At 26.3% G+C, this 17,346-nt stretch overlaps 1 protein-coding gene across 1 annotated transcript in view; it reads right to left on the bottom strand.

Moving 5' to 3' along the window:
• Positions 1-15,146, bottom strand: part of LOC111675635 (alpha-protein kinase 1-like) — a 25,458-nt gene extending 10,312 nt beyond the window's left edge. The window contains exon 1 of the mRNA XM_023436423.2: positions 14,720-15,146. Within this exon, the coding sequence (XP_023292191.2) occupies positions 14,720-14,753 (34 nt within the window). The 5' untranslated portion in view covers positions 14,754-15,146. The remainder of the gene's footprint in view (positions 1-14,719) is intronic.
• Between the last annotated feature and the right edge of the window lie 2,200 nt (positions 15,147-17,346).

Genomic DNA, 17,346 nt, shown 5'->3' on the forward strand with positions numbered 1-17,346 from the left:
GCTGAGTGTTATGAATATGAGTTACAAAAGTTGAGTAAAGTGACGAATTTAAACTATTTATGTTCATTTGTAAAATTAAGCCGAATATTGTCCTAAACGGCCATTACATGTTGCTGTTTAATAATATGGTGCAATTAAATTTCATTTGTGAACTTGAGAAGAGAGTAAAATAGGCTGATCGTACTTTTAAAATTATCAATCCTCGTGTTAGTCGTACTTATTACAACCGTTTTAAAAAGAGTGTATTATTTGTTTTGATCTCCCTACACACCCATACATTCATAATTAGTTGAATGAAATTTAAGTAATAGTTATGACGTCGTTTAAAAGAGAAGCGTGTCACTGACGATCGCGTGCTTGACCGTCTACCGGCTTGTTGTGTATTTGGTTTATTGTGTATAAGTGTTTGTCACATCTTTTTAGAGGGAATTAAATCATTAGGAGATATGAGAAAAAGTTTTATTTTAAGTAGAACAAACGCTGCAACGGATATGAATGTAAAGTACTAAATATATTTAATTTGACTAATGGCTATTAATTATGAAAATGGAAAATTTTAATGAAAGCTGTTTAGGTAATTCTTGGATCATTAAGGAAATTTGCTTTACATAGGATAAACTCAGTTTTATATCTGCGATAAAGGTTCAATGTCATTCTCTGCCACAAACATTAAAAATATTATGATGAAATTCCAGTTATATTGATATATACATTTTTATAAGTATGAAAACTATTTTCTATCAATAGATGTAAAGGGCTATTCCCATGTTAAAGGTTGTATTCAATTTTAAATTCTGGATTAAAAATTGTTATTCTAAAATTAAATTAAAAACAGCTTTTACACTTTGAAACTTTAATGTAAATACCAAAATCAATTAAACATTATTTGCAAGTTAAATGTTAAATTAGTATGTTTGTTTTATCAAGGGGAAAATAAAAAGGGATTTCTCCAAAGATTTTTTAATACAAAATGTTAAGACTGAAAATAATTAGTAAACAGCAATAATAATAATATGTATTCTATCTTTAGGTTCTACCAAACTTAGGCTATATGTATGCAATTAAATGTAACTGATTGATTATTTAATCAAGTAAAAATGGTTTCCGCCATTATATTGCTTTCATCTAAAATAACTGTAAATTAAAGGGAGCAATTTTGACACACGGGAATATATAGAATAATTAAAAGGAATCCACCTTCTATCGATGTTCAATAGAATTAAATTGATAGTAGTTCATCTTCCAGCTTCATAGTCCTGCTCTCAACTCAAAGGAGCCTAAATGGGAAAGTTTTAGAAAATTATTCTATGGACTAGTCTTTTGACAAGTGCAAATATTAGACCATAGATAATTTCCTAAATATATAGAAATATATAGAATAGCCAATAGATTATCCTATGAAATAGTATATAGAATAGCAATTGGATTAGTCTATTGACAATAGACTGTCCATATTCTATGATCTAGTATAAAGATCTATCTATACACTAGCTTTTAGTCTAGCTTATAGACTAGTTTACATACCAGTCAATTGAGCAGCATATGAGCTAGTATTTTGACTAACCTATGAATTGAACTAAGTATTTACTATCTTATGGTCTTTCTATAGACCAGCATATAGATCAGTCTATTGAATAGCATAAGAATCAGTCAATGATTCATAAGACAAGTCCATGATCTATAGCATAGACTATGGACTTGTCAATTGATTAATATATGGGCTTGTATATTAACTAGTCTATTGACTGAGCTTATGGAATAGTCTATTGACTTACAAACGGACTATTTTATTGACTAGAATACAAACAAGTCTTTTAACTAGCCTATGGACGAGTCTATGGAGTAGTCTTTGGATTAGTCTATGTACTAATTGTATGACTAGTATCTAAACAGATGCTTGCACTAGCCTATAGAATAGTCTATTTATTTATTGCCTTACTGTTATATAAATCAGTATACGGACTAATCTACTGTCCTACAGACAGGAATGTCGAGAGTTTAACGTGAGCCTTATCACACGGTGGTCTTTTTCAACCACTGGCTATACTTGAGAACGGTCTACCATCGCCCCTTTGTTCTTCAATGAAGAACGCCGGTCGCAATTTTTGTACATTGGTTTTGACCGGTCCAGCACACATCTATTTATACGACTCATTCATAAGAGAAAAACATTCGACACATTCATTAGGTAGACGGGTGGGGTAAGGCCCGCCGAACCTCACATTCATCCCGTACCATGTACAATTAATACCAACTCATTTCCAGCGCTTAGTTCCACAGTCACTCGACTGCGGGGTATCTGTTGCTCTCGGCAACAGCACCGAACTTATCCTGAATAGTTGACTATTATCATGCATCAGTCTTTTAACCGCCATTTACTCTTCCCGCGAATTTGGGTTTAAACCACAGCCAATACGTGGATCCCGAAGGAACCTCTACCAACCGACCAGCCAGGACATAGTCCTGCGGGCAACTGGCCACCCGTAGTACCAGATTATGTGGTGCTCTGGTCTGACCTCTGGCAATCTATGCAACGACTAAGCCAAGCAGTAGACTGTAACCAATTTTTCAATCCCGGTCAGATTGGAGGTATTGGCCACCTCTTTATACCCCGGGATTGCAATAACACCAAGGCGGAGGTCTCGCCAAGGTAACATGCCACCGGGGGATGACCTACAGACAGTAGACAATGACTATTCTATAATCTTGTCTTTTTATTATAATGCAGACTAAACTATGGACTATAATATGCTTTTCGAAATCTACAGCCTATCAATCTAATGGAATAATCTATAGTCTGTCCTTAGACTAGACTTTTGATTAGTCTGCTGACTAGTACTAGCCATTAAATACTACATGATTTATTGCGCAGATGCTAAGACACAAGTTTATGAAAAAAATCATAATAATTTTGGAACAGAACACTTATTAAATGAAAATTAGTTACCTAAGTTTTAGGAGTCCCCCTATTGAGAATAATTTGAACATATATCCCATTCGAATAATTTAGAAATTACAAAGTGTAAAGAATATTAACTGAGTATAAATATGGAAATGTCATCTGCAACAAGGTAGCCTAGAAATTAAAGTTCGAGTAAAATTTTAAATGAATCTTCAATCAGTTAGCATTTCACTATTAGGATTAAAAACCATCCGTTTCTTTTACAAATAACTCTATTGCTGCTTAATATCTTATTAATTATGTATTAAGGTTCTTATTCTAAAAATATAAAAAAAAAACGTTTTCAAAACCACAATGTTTGTTACCGGATCATGAATGACGTACCATATATATTTAAAAAGGTTTATAATGATTGAAAAAACATACAGTTGCTAAGCTAAAAAATAGGAAATAGTTTGCAGACGAATTTTTTTTTAGCAAAGATGATACCTACTATATATTGGAATGTATGGAAAGTTACCTTCATTTCAAAAAAAACTTATAAACTAATTTAAGCAAACTAAAAGTATGGAAAATTGCACATTATTTTGTTTATTTTAAATCATCATGATGATTTCGTTTTGAACAAAATAAAAGAAACTGTAAATGATGAATCATTAACTAACTCTACAGTACAGCCTTGGTGTTCTCTCAAGAAAACAAAAAAAGTCATTTATGAATTTGTGTCGGGAATTTCCAAAAAATACCCAGAAATAAGAAAATATAATGTAAAACAAAATGTTATAGCTGAAGTAATATTAAATAATTTAACTGAAAATACTACACAATAATTAAAAACAAACGTGATTAAAAATAAGCAAAAACAACATCAATGATAAAAAACTAATCAAAACAAAATAAAACTTTATATATAAACATAATTTTATGTACTATATAGTTTGTTTGGAATTTATAATTTGGTCTAGCCTCTGGACTTGATTGAACAGAAGAAACAGAAACAAAATAACACAAATTGTTGGAATCTGAATCAACCTAAATTTATAAATAAATTCATATTAAAATTTATTTACATAAATAAACCGGCTTTTTTAAACCACAACAAATATGTGACGTATATAGAGTTAACAATAACAACAAAAATACAAAAAATAAATAAAAACATCAGCGCCAACAACAAAATCAATATCAATGAAATTTGTTGTAAAAAATGTTTTTTTTATTTATATGGAGCGTGCTGTTAAACACACGTTGAGTTTGCGCAGTTCAGGTGAGTAGTGGTGATCACACGTTTCTTCTCACGTTTTACAAATTTGTTGTTGTTACTGTGTCTTTTAATATTTAAATATCATTTGTTGTTTTTTGTTATTATTTTGATTAAGTATTTTATAGAAAAATAAATTTATTTTATTTATTTTGTTTTTATCAGCTTATAATTCGCTCTTTTAATTAACATATACTATTTCTTTAAGTATTTTGATTTGTTGCTGTTGTTTTGATTTCTTTATACTTTTATTTTGCATTTTATTCGTCTGTTGTTTTTATTTTTTTGTATTATTTATTCATATTTTATTTTGCACATTTTGTTATGTTTTTTTCTTTTTTTTTATTTTATACGAGTACGAATGTACATGCAACAGGTTGTTTGTTGTTTATACCTCATTGTAGTAGACTCACAAAACGGAAGTAACTCCGCCGCCTTTGCGGCTACGACAACCGTCTGTATGTACGAGTACTTACATATAGACAAACAGACATTCGTACATACATACGTAGAAATATACATATGTATGATTATTATCTACAATCATACTTCTCAATGAGTATAGTTTTTATTTTATTTTTTTTTTTCATTTTTCTTTGAGGCCTTCTTTAGTATTTCATTCATAAATTCTTCTTTGGCAGTTTGTAAAGTATCGAATTGATTTTAAGAGAAAAGTAAAAAATTACAAAATTTTTTAAAACTAAAAGCACCCCAAGATCATCTGTAAGTTTTTTTTTTAAATAGGCCTCAAAATTACGTACCTCAGTTTGGGCTGATTACGGGGAAAATAATTTAAATTAATTTTTGTCCCAAAAATGATTTTTATGTGTCAAAATTATCGGAAGTTTTGGCTTTTCCATTTCATTAAAAGTAATACAATAATCTTATGGTGTTTTTGGAACATATTTTACTTAGATAAAAAACTGAGGCCCTTTTCACAAAATGTTCTTATTTTTTTAATTTTTTATTACTTGACAGTGATCTACGGCTCAGCCTAAAATACATATGCCGAAACTTTGTGAACTTTTGTGATTTGTGAAAGAAAGCCTTTTATGGGGAAGGCATTAAAGAAAATTGTATCGTAATGAATTCACATTTTTTAATACGATGGTTTCTGTATATATTTATACTTAATTTAAATGAGTTGCAATTAACCCTTGTTGTGTTATGAAGCTCACTATGGGTCGACTTCTTGGCATATACTCTAAAAGAGAATTGAATGATAAAGAACTATTGTGGACCCATTTTTACAATTTTCAATACGAAACAAATGATTAACAAGTTAGAAAGTATAGTCGGTTGTGGCCAACCATATGATATCCTACACCAGTTATGAATATTATAATAATCAGCATTTAACTTGAATATTACCTTGGTTCCAAATTATTAAAGCAATTTATTGATGAAAAACAAAATTTCTAAAAGAGCCTTTATATGGGGGATAGGAGAGCGTATAGATCGTTTTCGATAAAATTCGGTGTATAAATTTATATAAATATAATATTTATTTGATTATTAGAGAATTGTGGATATTAAAGTAATTTTCTGAAGAGACCGATCATTGCGAAATTCGGCAAGGTCAATTATTTGCTCAAAAGAACTTTTCGGGGTGTTTATCTCTAGGGGACTGATTTTATTCATTTTCAATAGAATTCAAGCTTGGACCAATCTTTAAATATCAAGTTATCTTGAAAACTACGACCTTTACTTTGTAAAAAAAGAAAAAAGTTTTCATGAACATTCTACACCAATCGGTATACTTTATGGTAGGTGTAGAACTAATATTTTAGTACGTTACAAACCTCAGCACAAACACAAACACAATACTCTTCATCTCAGAATCTATAATAAGGACCCAGAATACCCACAAAAAATATTTAGATGTATTGCAAACGTCAAAATTCTTTGATGGTGAGTCTGAGTCTACAGGGGTACCAAGAATTTTAATAATAGCATTCACATTCACTTTAGATTCAGTTAATCTTAACAATTGTTAAACTTTTTAATTTTGTAAATTTTTTTATTTTCATGTTGACTTCGTAATAAAATCTTATATTTCAAAATTCAAAAATTATTAATTTAAACAATGTACGTTAAACAAGCGAAAAATACGTATTTAATCTTTAGAAATTATGTTTTTTAAAAGATTGATAAAATTTAAAATTTTGTGGGAATTTGACGTTACTACCAGCCCACAAGTTTATTTTTAAAAGAATATTTGTGTTATTCAAACAGGTTATGCTTTGTAAAATTTATTTTTATATTTTTGTGAAATCAACGGTTTTTTGATAAATTTGGGTTTTTATAAAATTCTTTATACATATATAAGCAATTTCTGTTAATATTTATTTACATTTTGAACATTTTCAAAACAATTAATCAACTATTATTTGTTTATAAATAAGGCCTTTAAGGTTTATTTAAAATTAACTATTATTTTCATTCCTTTAAAACTCTTTCTAAATTCATTCGTATGATTTACAAGTTCTTGTGTGGCATTAACAAGATAGATCGTTAGACAGGTTGAAAGGGAAAAGTGTTAAATATTTGGTATTAGAAACACAGAATTGCAACAGCTTTACAACATGATTAATCGATGTTTCTCAACAAAACAAATTAATATTCATAAAACAAGGAAGAGCAGCACAGCAAATGACATTTTCACACTTTTTTCTTCATATATATATACACATATGTATATATAGATATATTTATTACTTTGCAGAGAAAATTTGATCATTTTAAAAAAATTTTCATAATTTTTTTTATTAATATATATAAAACACTTTGTGTGACTTTATTATAAAGTAGATTATTATTTTTTTTTAATTTCTTTTTGAGATTTGAAATTATTTTGTTTTTCTTTGTAATGTATGTATGCACTTTTTGTATATTATAGAAAACATTTTTGTTGTATGTTTTATTAAACACCTTTCTTAAACGATGATCAAAGTAAAACTAAAATTGTTAAAGAACTTGCAACTTTAATTGAGCAACCAGCGCACAACAGGCACTACCGCCATACCTTGACAATCGTTTTGTATATTATAGAATTTTGAAGTACCTCGAACATGACGACTCAGTATTTCCTACCAATTCTTACTCTTCTTCCTCATTAAATCGTATGTACATACATACATTTATTCATATGTATGTCTGTAAAAATGTTGCAAAAAATGCTAATGAATATGTTTAATGCAAATGTTTCAATAATCAACCAATACCATAGAAAACCACAAATAAATGGTATTTTCAATTATACGCAAAGTTTGGTGGACAGGTGTCCAGATGTTGTTTGTATAATGATTGTAAACGTTATTAAGTTTTGAAGTATTGTTAGGTTCAATTTAAAAGTAGTGTCGTTTTAAGTCGCTGTTGAAGTTTTTATATGATCATATTTATTCGTATTTTTAATAATTTATATACACACATTTTGTATGTGCAACATTTTGTGTGAATAAATGTATTTAGACATTTAATCATATAACTAGTATGTGTATACATTTAAAATTGTAAAAACAACAAATCTGATTAAATTTATCGAAAGATTTTATATAATTGATTTGCACATTTTTCAGATGGATAATAAACAAAAAAAACTAAAAATGTATTTAAACTTTTCTAAAGTTTGTGTAATCGAGAATTATATTACTTTCATAACACTTCAAAGAAAATAGATCATTTAAAATTGATTTATATTTAGCAGTTTAAGTTGTATTAGGCTGAGTGATAACACTAAAATGTATGAGTAAGTGTTACATGATATTTCTGTAGAATTTTTTAACTTAAATTGACAATAAAAGTAAAATCTTTTTGGAAATTTATATCATGTTCACCTAAAAGACAAGTAGGAAAGTATAGTCGGGCATATGGATTATTTTTTAAACAATAAAGTATTTAATTTGTTGTTTAACTTACAGACAGACAAACGGACATAGCTAAATTGACTCAGACAGTGATTCTGAGTAGATAGACAAACGTTAAGTGGATATAGGACTTTTGGGTGTTACAAATATCAGCACAAACGCATAATACTCTCCCCACTATAATGGTGTAGGCTATAATAACTTATTGTAAATATTTCTATTTAAAGTTCTATAATTTTATATGGGAATAATATATTTAAAAAATTAATTAAATAAATCTTAATACCTTTGGGTTTCTTAAAGTATTTCATATATTATTTTTGTGGTAAAGTACCGACGTCACTGAAGCAAAGTAAACTACAGAAACATTGTATAGAAATTTCCAATTACTTAATATTATGAAATGCCAATGAGCTTAAAACCAAATGAAAAATTCCATATTTAAAACCTTAACCGTCAACCTAATAAAAACAAACAACTTATTAAATTATAAATGCTGCAAACGCAAGCCAATTACATTACCACAATCATCATCAATATTTTCTTGAATTTAATATGAAAATCATTACATTTTTTCTTAAAAAATAAAAGCATTTTAAAGATAAATTTATTTACAGATGAATATTGCATCTTGTTTTTGCTTTGAAATCATATGACAGATAAATTCTAATAAAATCATTTAAACATTAAAATTAATATAAATTTAATTACTTATTACACGCGGTTTTATTAATTTATCATCAATCAATCACTCACTCGCTTTGTTTCATTTATCACATTTTTATGAATTTATCGCTTAAACAAGCTAAGCTTAATGTTATCTACTTATTTTTTTATATGTACACGTTTTTTATTGTAATCAAATAACGCTTAATTGTTGGATTTTTTTTTGAATAACCAACAGTTCGAGACATTTTATTTATTAAGTTATTTAGTTTGATTTATTTTCTGGTTTGTAAACAATGTGGTATTAGTTTTTAATTTTGCCAGCAGTTTAGTAGAATATTATTCTAGTACTGAACTAGAACAGAACTAGATCTGAACTAGAACTGAACTAGAACTGAACTAGAACTGAACTAGAACTGAACTAGAACTGAACTAGAACTGAACTAGAACTGAACTAGAACTGAACTAGAACTGAACTAGAACTGAACTAGAACTGAACTAGAACTGAACTAGAACTAGAACTGAACTAAAACTGAACTAAAACTGAACTAGAACTGAACTAGAACTGAACTAGAACTGAACTAGAACTGAACTAGAACTGAATTAGAAATGAACTAGAACTAAACTAGAACTGAAGTTTGGTTTATTTAGATATTAAATAATATTTATAAGTTTTGTCTACAGCCTAGCATGTATATATGTATATGTGCTTCATTGTGTATATATATACAAATATATTTAATTACATAAACTTCCACATTTAATACTATTTTTATAATTACCATAATGTTTATAAATTTGCATGGATTTTTAACCCTTCTCAATAATAAGGAAATAATGTAGGTCAGTATTATTATAACAATGGCTACACACATTCTTGATAAAAAATTATGTATTAAAAATGAATTTTAGAATTCACTCTCAACACACACACAATATCATTTCATAATTATTTTTTGTTTTAAAATTTCCCCATTTCGATAATAAATGAAACACTCATATCATTTCATTTTAAAATCAAGTTCTCTAAAAATGGGTGTAGGTCATGAGATGCAAAAGCACCTATCAGCATCCACCACCTGATCGAAAATAATTGTTGTGACGTTACAATTTTTCCCCCGAACTTTTAACATTAAAAAAAGACAATTAAATGTTTGACGTGGTATTGTTATTGTATTATAGAAGGTGGTTGGTTCTGTTTGTTTTTTGTAATTTTCGATTGATCCCAGCATTCTTGGAAAGTTTGCACACTTCGGAGAATATTTTAGCAAGATTACTTACTCTGCCTATGTATAACGAACGCCATTGGTAATACGGGAAAAATGTTAATTACCTTACTGCAAAATTTGATATTAATCATGAAATCATACAATGCATTAGTTATGCATAACAAATATTCTTTTTAAGTTATTTATTGTTTATAAACAATTAATTGTAGTTCTTAGTTTCTTCTATAAAATACTATTAGAAGTAAAATAAGAAAATTGTCTACACACCTTTAATCTAAGTTAATCCCACTTTCATGGTTATTTTTAGTAGATTTTGTTATTTTATCTTCCTTCTTTATTTTCAGATAATTGGTACTAATTTGTTCATTCATTCATTCAATCATTCATACAATATTTTCATACATGCGAGCACATAAATAGTACATACTAATTTGTATATTCGTCATATAAATGTCATCGTCATAACATAATGATGAATTGGATATTTTTAAAATTAGTAAATTTAACACCTTAACATATTATTGATACGTCTCAAAAAAAGACGTCACAAAAATTTCGTTTACTTTTTCTTGTATTTTTCTATTGTTTTTAGTGTAAAAAAGAGGGAAGAAATAGCTCTATGTGTTTTGAACTAATTTGGAAGGTATTTTGATTTTGTCATACAATTTGAAACATATCTAAATTATAAAGCTAAAATATGGTAATGTCATGTACTTACTCAAGAACGAACTTTTTAATGTTTACTATACGCAACCTACATTACTTAGAAGGAGTCTAGACTATAAAATTTTGTTTTCGAATATTATTTAAAAAGAAAACTGGTTTTGTCAAAAACAAAACGAATCATAGTAAATAGTTTCCGAACTCTACCCTTGTAAGCGTGCGTGGTAAGTACATGCCTCCAATATTATTACAATTTTAAAATAATTAATTTAAATTTTTCGAACTTTAATTTTCAAGTTTTTGCTGGATATAAAACGATATTGTTTTTTCAGCAGTTGGATTGCAAGCTCAAAATGAATAGTCTCCCAGAGGTAATATGGGTACCAGGTCACTCGGGAGTAGTCGGCATCCTAAGGGTGATGATGACAGTAAGAAAAGAACTCTTCTCGAAATGAGCAAGTTTGATGTTAATTTGATGGTATGTTTTCTGAATAAACACAATAAACTCTGAGGCACTTTCTTTGCCACTGTCAAGAATTCGTCAAAGTTCGATCCAATTATCTGATGTTATTCCGGAAAAATTATTCCTTACTAACACTAATTGAGAAATTTTTAGCATATCGGGGGAAAAATAACAAAAATTTTTGTTAGTGTATTTCTGGTGCACAAAACGATTGATTCATAAATTTAAGTTGATTCACAAATTTAAGCCATTTTTTATTTCAGCAGTTAGCTGGGTGTTTCAAATTCATCAAATACCACACACAATTTTAAGTTGTTATTTTCATTCTCTTTCTAATGTGTGAAAATATATAATTTATTTGTAAATCATAAAAAAATGTGTTAAATAATTTCGCTTCTAAACAAAAACAGTTTTGCTCACATAAACAATAACGTCATACTAGTCGTCGTATTTTTATAATTTTTAAACGTAATTGTTTTAGTGTTTATTCCTAAACTAATAAATCTGTAGTAAACATATTTTCAACGAAATATGAATGAATTTGTGAGTATACATACATGTGTAGTTATTTATAGAATATTAATATTTTAAAAATAGATTTGACAAGATTTGTATACAGTTGTTAAAAGCTAATAATAGTAATTACTTTTAATAAGCGTATTAATAGCTCCGTAATAAATTTGTTTATATTTGAATAGAAAATACTTAATTAAACTAGACGAAGATATCAGTAAAAATTTTAATAAAGTTCCTGCATACGATGTAAATGTTGTAACATGTTATGATTTAAATATTCTCTAATTTTGAATATTTCTAAAAAATATAAATTTTAAAACAAAACTTTTTAAGCATTAAGGTGGCTTAAGATAATTGAATTTCTTTGCCTTAATATCAAAATATTACGCCGAATTTTAATATTATTAAAACAAGTTCAGTTAGAATGCCCACCAGATAAATATGTATTGTGTCATCATATCTTTTTATGTTGAAAATATTTAATTTTTTTCAAAAGTTTAAGTGATTACAAAATAAACAAAATTCTGTTTGACTTGCTATATCCTCTTTATGTTCTTCCACGAATCGTACGTTTGGGTAAATGCTATAAATTCTATGACGTTTTGTAAATTTTTATTTATTTTGTTATTTCATAATAATATAATAAAATACACTGAAACCTCGATAATGTTTGACAAATGAGTATCCCAGGGAACTATCCTTTTAACAATCACATGTAGAAATATCTCTTAATCAGGTTCAAAATTAGGGCGGGTTGCTGTTAGATTAAACTCGGAACAAATTTAGGCGAAATTTAACCCGTGATTATGTTTTCCAGTTATGTATTTAAGTTCAATAAACTTTGTTAGTAATGCCAACTTTTCACTCAAAAACATAAACAATAAACAGCTGTTTTTTGCAAATAATACTTTGTAAAATGAAAAATTTTGGAAAAACAAATCAATAAATTACAATTTATTTAAAATATTAAGTTCATGTTTAATTGGCCAATAACACTCTGTTAAACTAAGATACTGAAAAACACAAAACATATATTGAACTATGTTTAAACAAAGAATGTAGATTATTAGATTATGTAGATTATTATAAAAACCCCTTAGGCTCATAATCTCAATATCCGATTATCGTTTAACCGGTTGTTAATCTATATTTTAAAATAATTTTTGTATGAGAACTTTCAATATATCCTTTCAGGAAAAAAACAAATCATTAAGAATATGGTCGTAAGAGTTTCTTTAAAATTTCAAATACTTTTGGCAGTCGAAAATGCATCAACTAAAAGCTCTAGAACAGCTAATAAAGTTATCAAGTGTTGGAATTCTCTTCAATATTATCAGATTAAAAGATACCTAATTTTAAAACCTACTTTATGTTTTGTTCAACATGGTTACTATAACTAAACTATGTTCACTGTAACAATATATTGTTAAAAAAACATATAATTGTTAATTTATTTCTATTTAAACAATATTATTGTTACTGTAATCAATTTCTTGTATTCAACTAGAGATAATATAAAAGTTTTTTGTCATAATTATTTGGACTTCAAAGCAAATTATCGCCAGTGTCATTTAAACTTCAATACAATTAAGTTTTGCTAATTTTTCTAACATAATAGAAATGAATAGTATGTGTCAAATTCCGACTTGAAGCGTGCAAACAATGCATATTAAGATGGACATATGGTCAATCGACACAGAAAGTGATTCTGAGTAGTGTGTGGGACTAATATTTTTGAGTGTTACAAACAACATCACAAGCACATAAAACCTTCCCCACAGTGGTGTAGGATATAATTAGTTTCAAAACTAGTTCTAGAAAGAATATCGTCTACTATCAAAACTCGTTCTATGGAATTATAGAGTGGACATTCTTCGTTAGCTTTTTTTGCAATTTATGAATTTTACTTAAACTACTAGTTCGGCAAATATCTACCAAATTGTTCATATGGCGTTGCAAAATGTGAGAATTTTTGATCTGATTATTTTCCCGATACACGAAGTTTTCTATTTAATTCTTGATGGGATGTCACACACCCTCTTTTTAGTCCACCCATTTTGTCTTTAACAATCATATTGATACTAATCATATTGATATAATTGTTATATTTTTTTAGATTTACTTATTAAACATTTTCTTTATATGGGAGGTGCAATGCCACCTACAACCAGTACGCCCATAAAAATTTTAATTATTCATATCATTTAAGTATTTAGCATGAATAACAATTTACATACAATATTTAAAAGACTTTTACTAAACAATGATAAACTATAACAAGTTTATTAATAGACTTATCTCTACTATTATGGTACGTGACATTTAAAACATCCACAGTTTGTGTTTATTGAAACAATGTATTTTAAAAAACTATTGAGTATAAATCTACAAACTTACAATAATAACAATACAATCATTATATATACCTCATATTATAATTATTAACCATATCCATTCATTAGATATATTTAGAACTTATTTAATAAAGTGCTAATAACAATAACAAAAAAACAAATTTCCATTCATATAAAACAGTTGCTTTAAACGAAGTCTATTGTGGGTTTCCCAGCAGATTCGTACGAATTTAAGATAAATTCTAAACATGACCACGGACACCAAAAAACTGCTAACAACTTAATTATACAATTGTATCGTCAGACAGATGTACGGACACTTTTAAGAAGCAAAACCAGATGTTTATTCTGAACTCTCTAACACAATTTCCCTCTCTTTTGTTAGGCTTTAAAATTTTACTTAACACTTTTAATTTACCGTATTTAACCGCAAAACATGCGTTAGATCATAATTGAATGAGGGAATTGTATTTTTTGAAATCAATAAATACAAATTTATTGGTGACTTTTTTGTTGACACAGTGAATAAGCCAGAACTTGGATTTTAAAGTGAAAAGTTAAATCAAACGATATCAAACCAGAGTGACGTCAAAAGTCGAGCTATAAATAAAAAATAACCTTCCAAATTGTTTAAGTTAACAATGACATTTTTATTTTTGGACAAACTTTGTTTAAAGAAATGGGGGATTTTTTTTGTTATTGCAATAAATATTTGTACATTTTTATGTCATCTTTACCTTTAAAATGCAATTTCTGCGAATTATTAACTAAATGTTAAGATGAGTGTACAACTACTTACTTGAGTTCATTAAGATTTTGATAAAGTTTCCCATAGTTTTGGGCCCCAGGCAGACAAGGTCTCTCGTGTGCTGCCATTGTTCTATAGAATACGACGTCTTGTTATAATTGTTACGTTTTTTAATAGAGAACAATTAAATTTGTCTGCCGTTAATTTTAAATATTTGACCAATATTTTTAATTGATTTAAAACAAATTTAAATGTCGAAATCATATAATTAAGCCAAAAAAATATTTTTTTTATTTAAATTATTTCAACTTGTTTATAAGTCGCCGTCAAATGTTTCAATTTACAACAAAAAAAATCATTGAATAAATTATTGCACTTTCAATTTGTTTCTGCTCTTGCGTTGGTATTTTTATTTATCAAAAAACCTTTTTTCATTAAAATGAATTTTGATGTTTAAAATTAAACAAAAATTTTATAACAAAAAAAATAATAATAAAAACAAAAAACAAAACAAAAATAACTGATCGTCAACAATCATATAATAAAAATGCAGAAAAAAATTGAAGAACAATAATAAAAAAGCAATGAAATGCCAGAGGCAAGTAGCAGTCAAAAACTTTGAAAAGACAAGTGACAAATAAATTTAACATTTGTTTACGTATAATTGGAGAAGGCATAATTTGCAATTAATAAATAATATAAATAATTTATATACAGTACTTCACTATGGGTCTGATTGCCATAGAATTTTATAAAAAAAATCCATAACTTACCTTAATTAGCTGCAAATTTTTAGCCTGAAAAAAAACAACAAATAAAAACATTAATTTATTTAATTAATTATGTATGATCGATAAATTGTAAATTATATATAGAATATTTTTCATATAAATTTATATAGATCGAAAATTCACGATTTCCAAAAAGTTTTAAAAATTTATAACTATAAATATATGAAAAATATTCTATTTATATGGTAAAATCTAAAATTATAGAAAATTAGTTGTAATATTTAAAGAAAATGTTTGACGAAATTCCGATTAAAAAATTACGATAAATATTTAACTTTTAGAACATTTACGATAAATTTTCGAATTACAAAAAGATTACGATAATTTTTCAATACAAAAAAAAAATACGATAAATTTTGTTTTATAGGCAATTTAAGATAAAAACTTTCAATTAAATGAATTTTACAAGTATCACTTTTTTTAATTTACCAATTATAATTTATGATAAATTTTTACTTTTAGAGAATTTCCGAAAACATTCGATTACAAAATTTTCGATTAATAGAAAATATACATTTAATTAACAACTTAAAGAAAATTTACAATTCATTCTCGATTTAAAAAAAAATTTATGTAATTTTTTAATACATACAAATTTACGATAAATCTAACATTATCTATTTATACGATAATATTTAGTTTTCTAGAAAATTGACGGTAATATATATAGAAAATATATGACAAATTCTCGATATGGAAAATGGAAATTTACTATAATTTTTTGATTTTTAGACATTTACCATAAATTTTCGAATTTAAAAAAAAAATACTATTAAATTTATATTAAAAAAATATACAATTAATTTTTCATTTAAAGAAAATTTTCGGTAACATTCGATTACAAAAAATTACGATGAATTTTTAATTTATAGAAAATGTATCGTACAATTGTTACAAATTAAAAAAAAATATTACATTGATTAAAAATTTAAATATTAGATTAATGGAAAAATTACGATTATTTTTGATTTATAGAACATTGACGAAAATTTTTCAGAAATAATTACAATATTAGAAAAAATAAAAGAAATTTCAAATAAAGTACAATTTTCAATAAATTTTAGATTTATAAGGAGTTTACGATAAATCTCCATTTTTTAAAAAAATTTACGTTATATTTTTGATTTATAAGAAATTTACGACAAATTTTACATTTATGGAGAAATTATAATAAATTTTCGTCTTTTAAAATAATTTCAATAAAACTTAGATTACAAAAATACAAGAAATTACGATAAATTTTAGATTTTTAGAATATTTGTGATAAATTTTTAATTTATAAAAATTATAAGAATAATTTATGATAAATTTTTATTTTATAAATAATTTACAACAAATTTAAAATTTGTACATTTTATAAATAATTTACAAAAAAATTTCAATTTATACAAAATTTAAGTTAAATTTCTAAATTTCGGAAATTTACATAAAAATTTTTAATTTTTATAATAAATTTTGAAATTACCATAAATTCTATTTATTAAAAATGATCAATATATCTCTTTACATGTTTTCTAACCATTTTCAATTTAAAGAACATTTTCGAAAAATTCTCTATTTATGGAAAATTTCCCAAAAATGTATCTATTAATAAAAATAATTAATATTTTTTTCGATAAATTCTGAAATTTTCTCTTTTAAAAATTTCCAAAAAATTAATAATAATAAAATAATAAAAAAGTGATACACTGCAGCCTATCATCATATGTATTGAATAATATTTAAAGAATTTTTGTGATTTAAACAATATAAAAAAATTTGCATTAATAAATATCAAATATTCCAAAACCACAATATTTATTTTAATACCAACAATTAAGCAGCAAATATCATTTGTGGTCAATTTTAAATTTGTTTTCAACCATTCATACATGAAGTTTTAATTTT

The sequence above is a fragment of the Lucilia cuprina genome, chromosome 3 (genome assembly GCF_022045245.1).
Source record: "Lucilia cuprina isolate Lc7/37 chromosome 3, ASM2204524v1, whole genome shotgun sequence".
In the NCBI taxonomy this organism is placed as follows: Eukaryota; Metazoa; Arthropoda; class Insecta; order Diptera; family Calliphoridae; genus Lucilia; species Lucilia cuprina.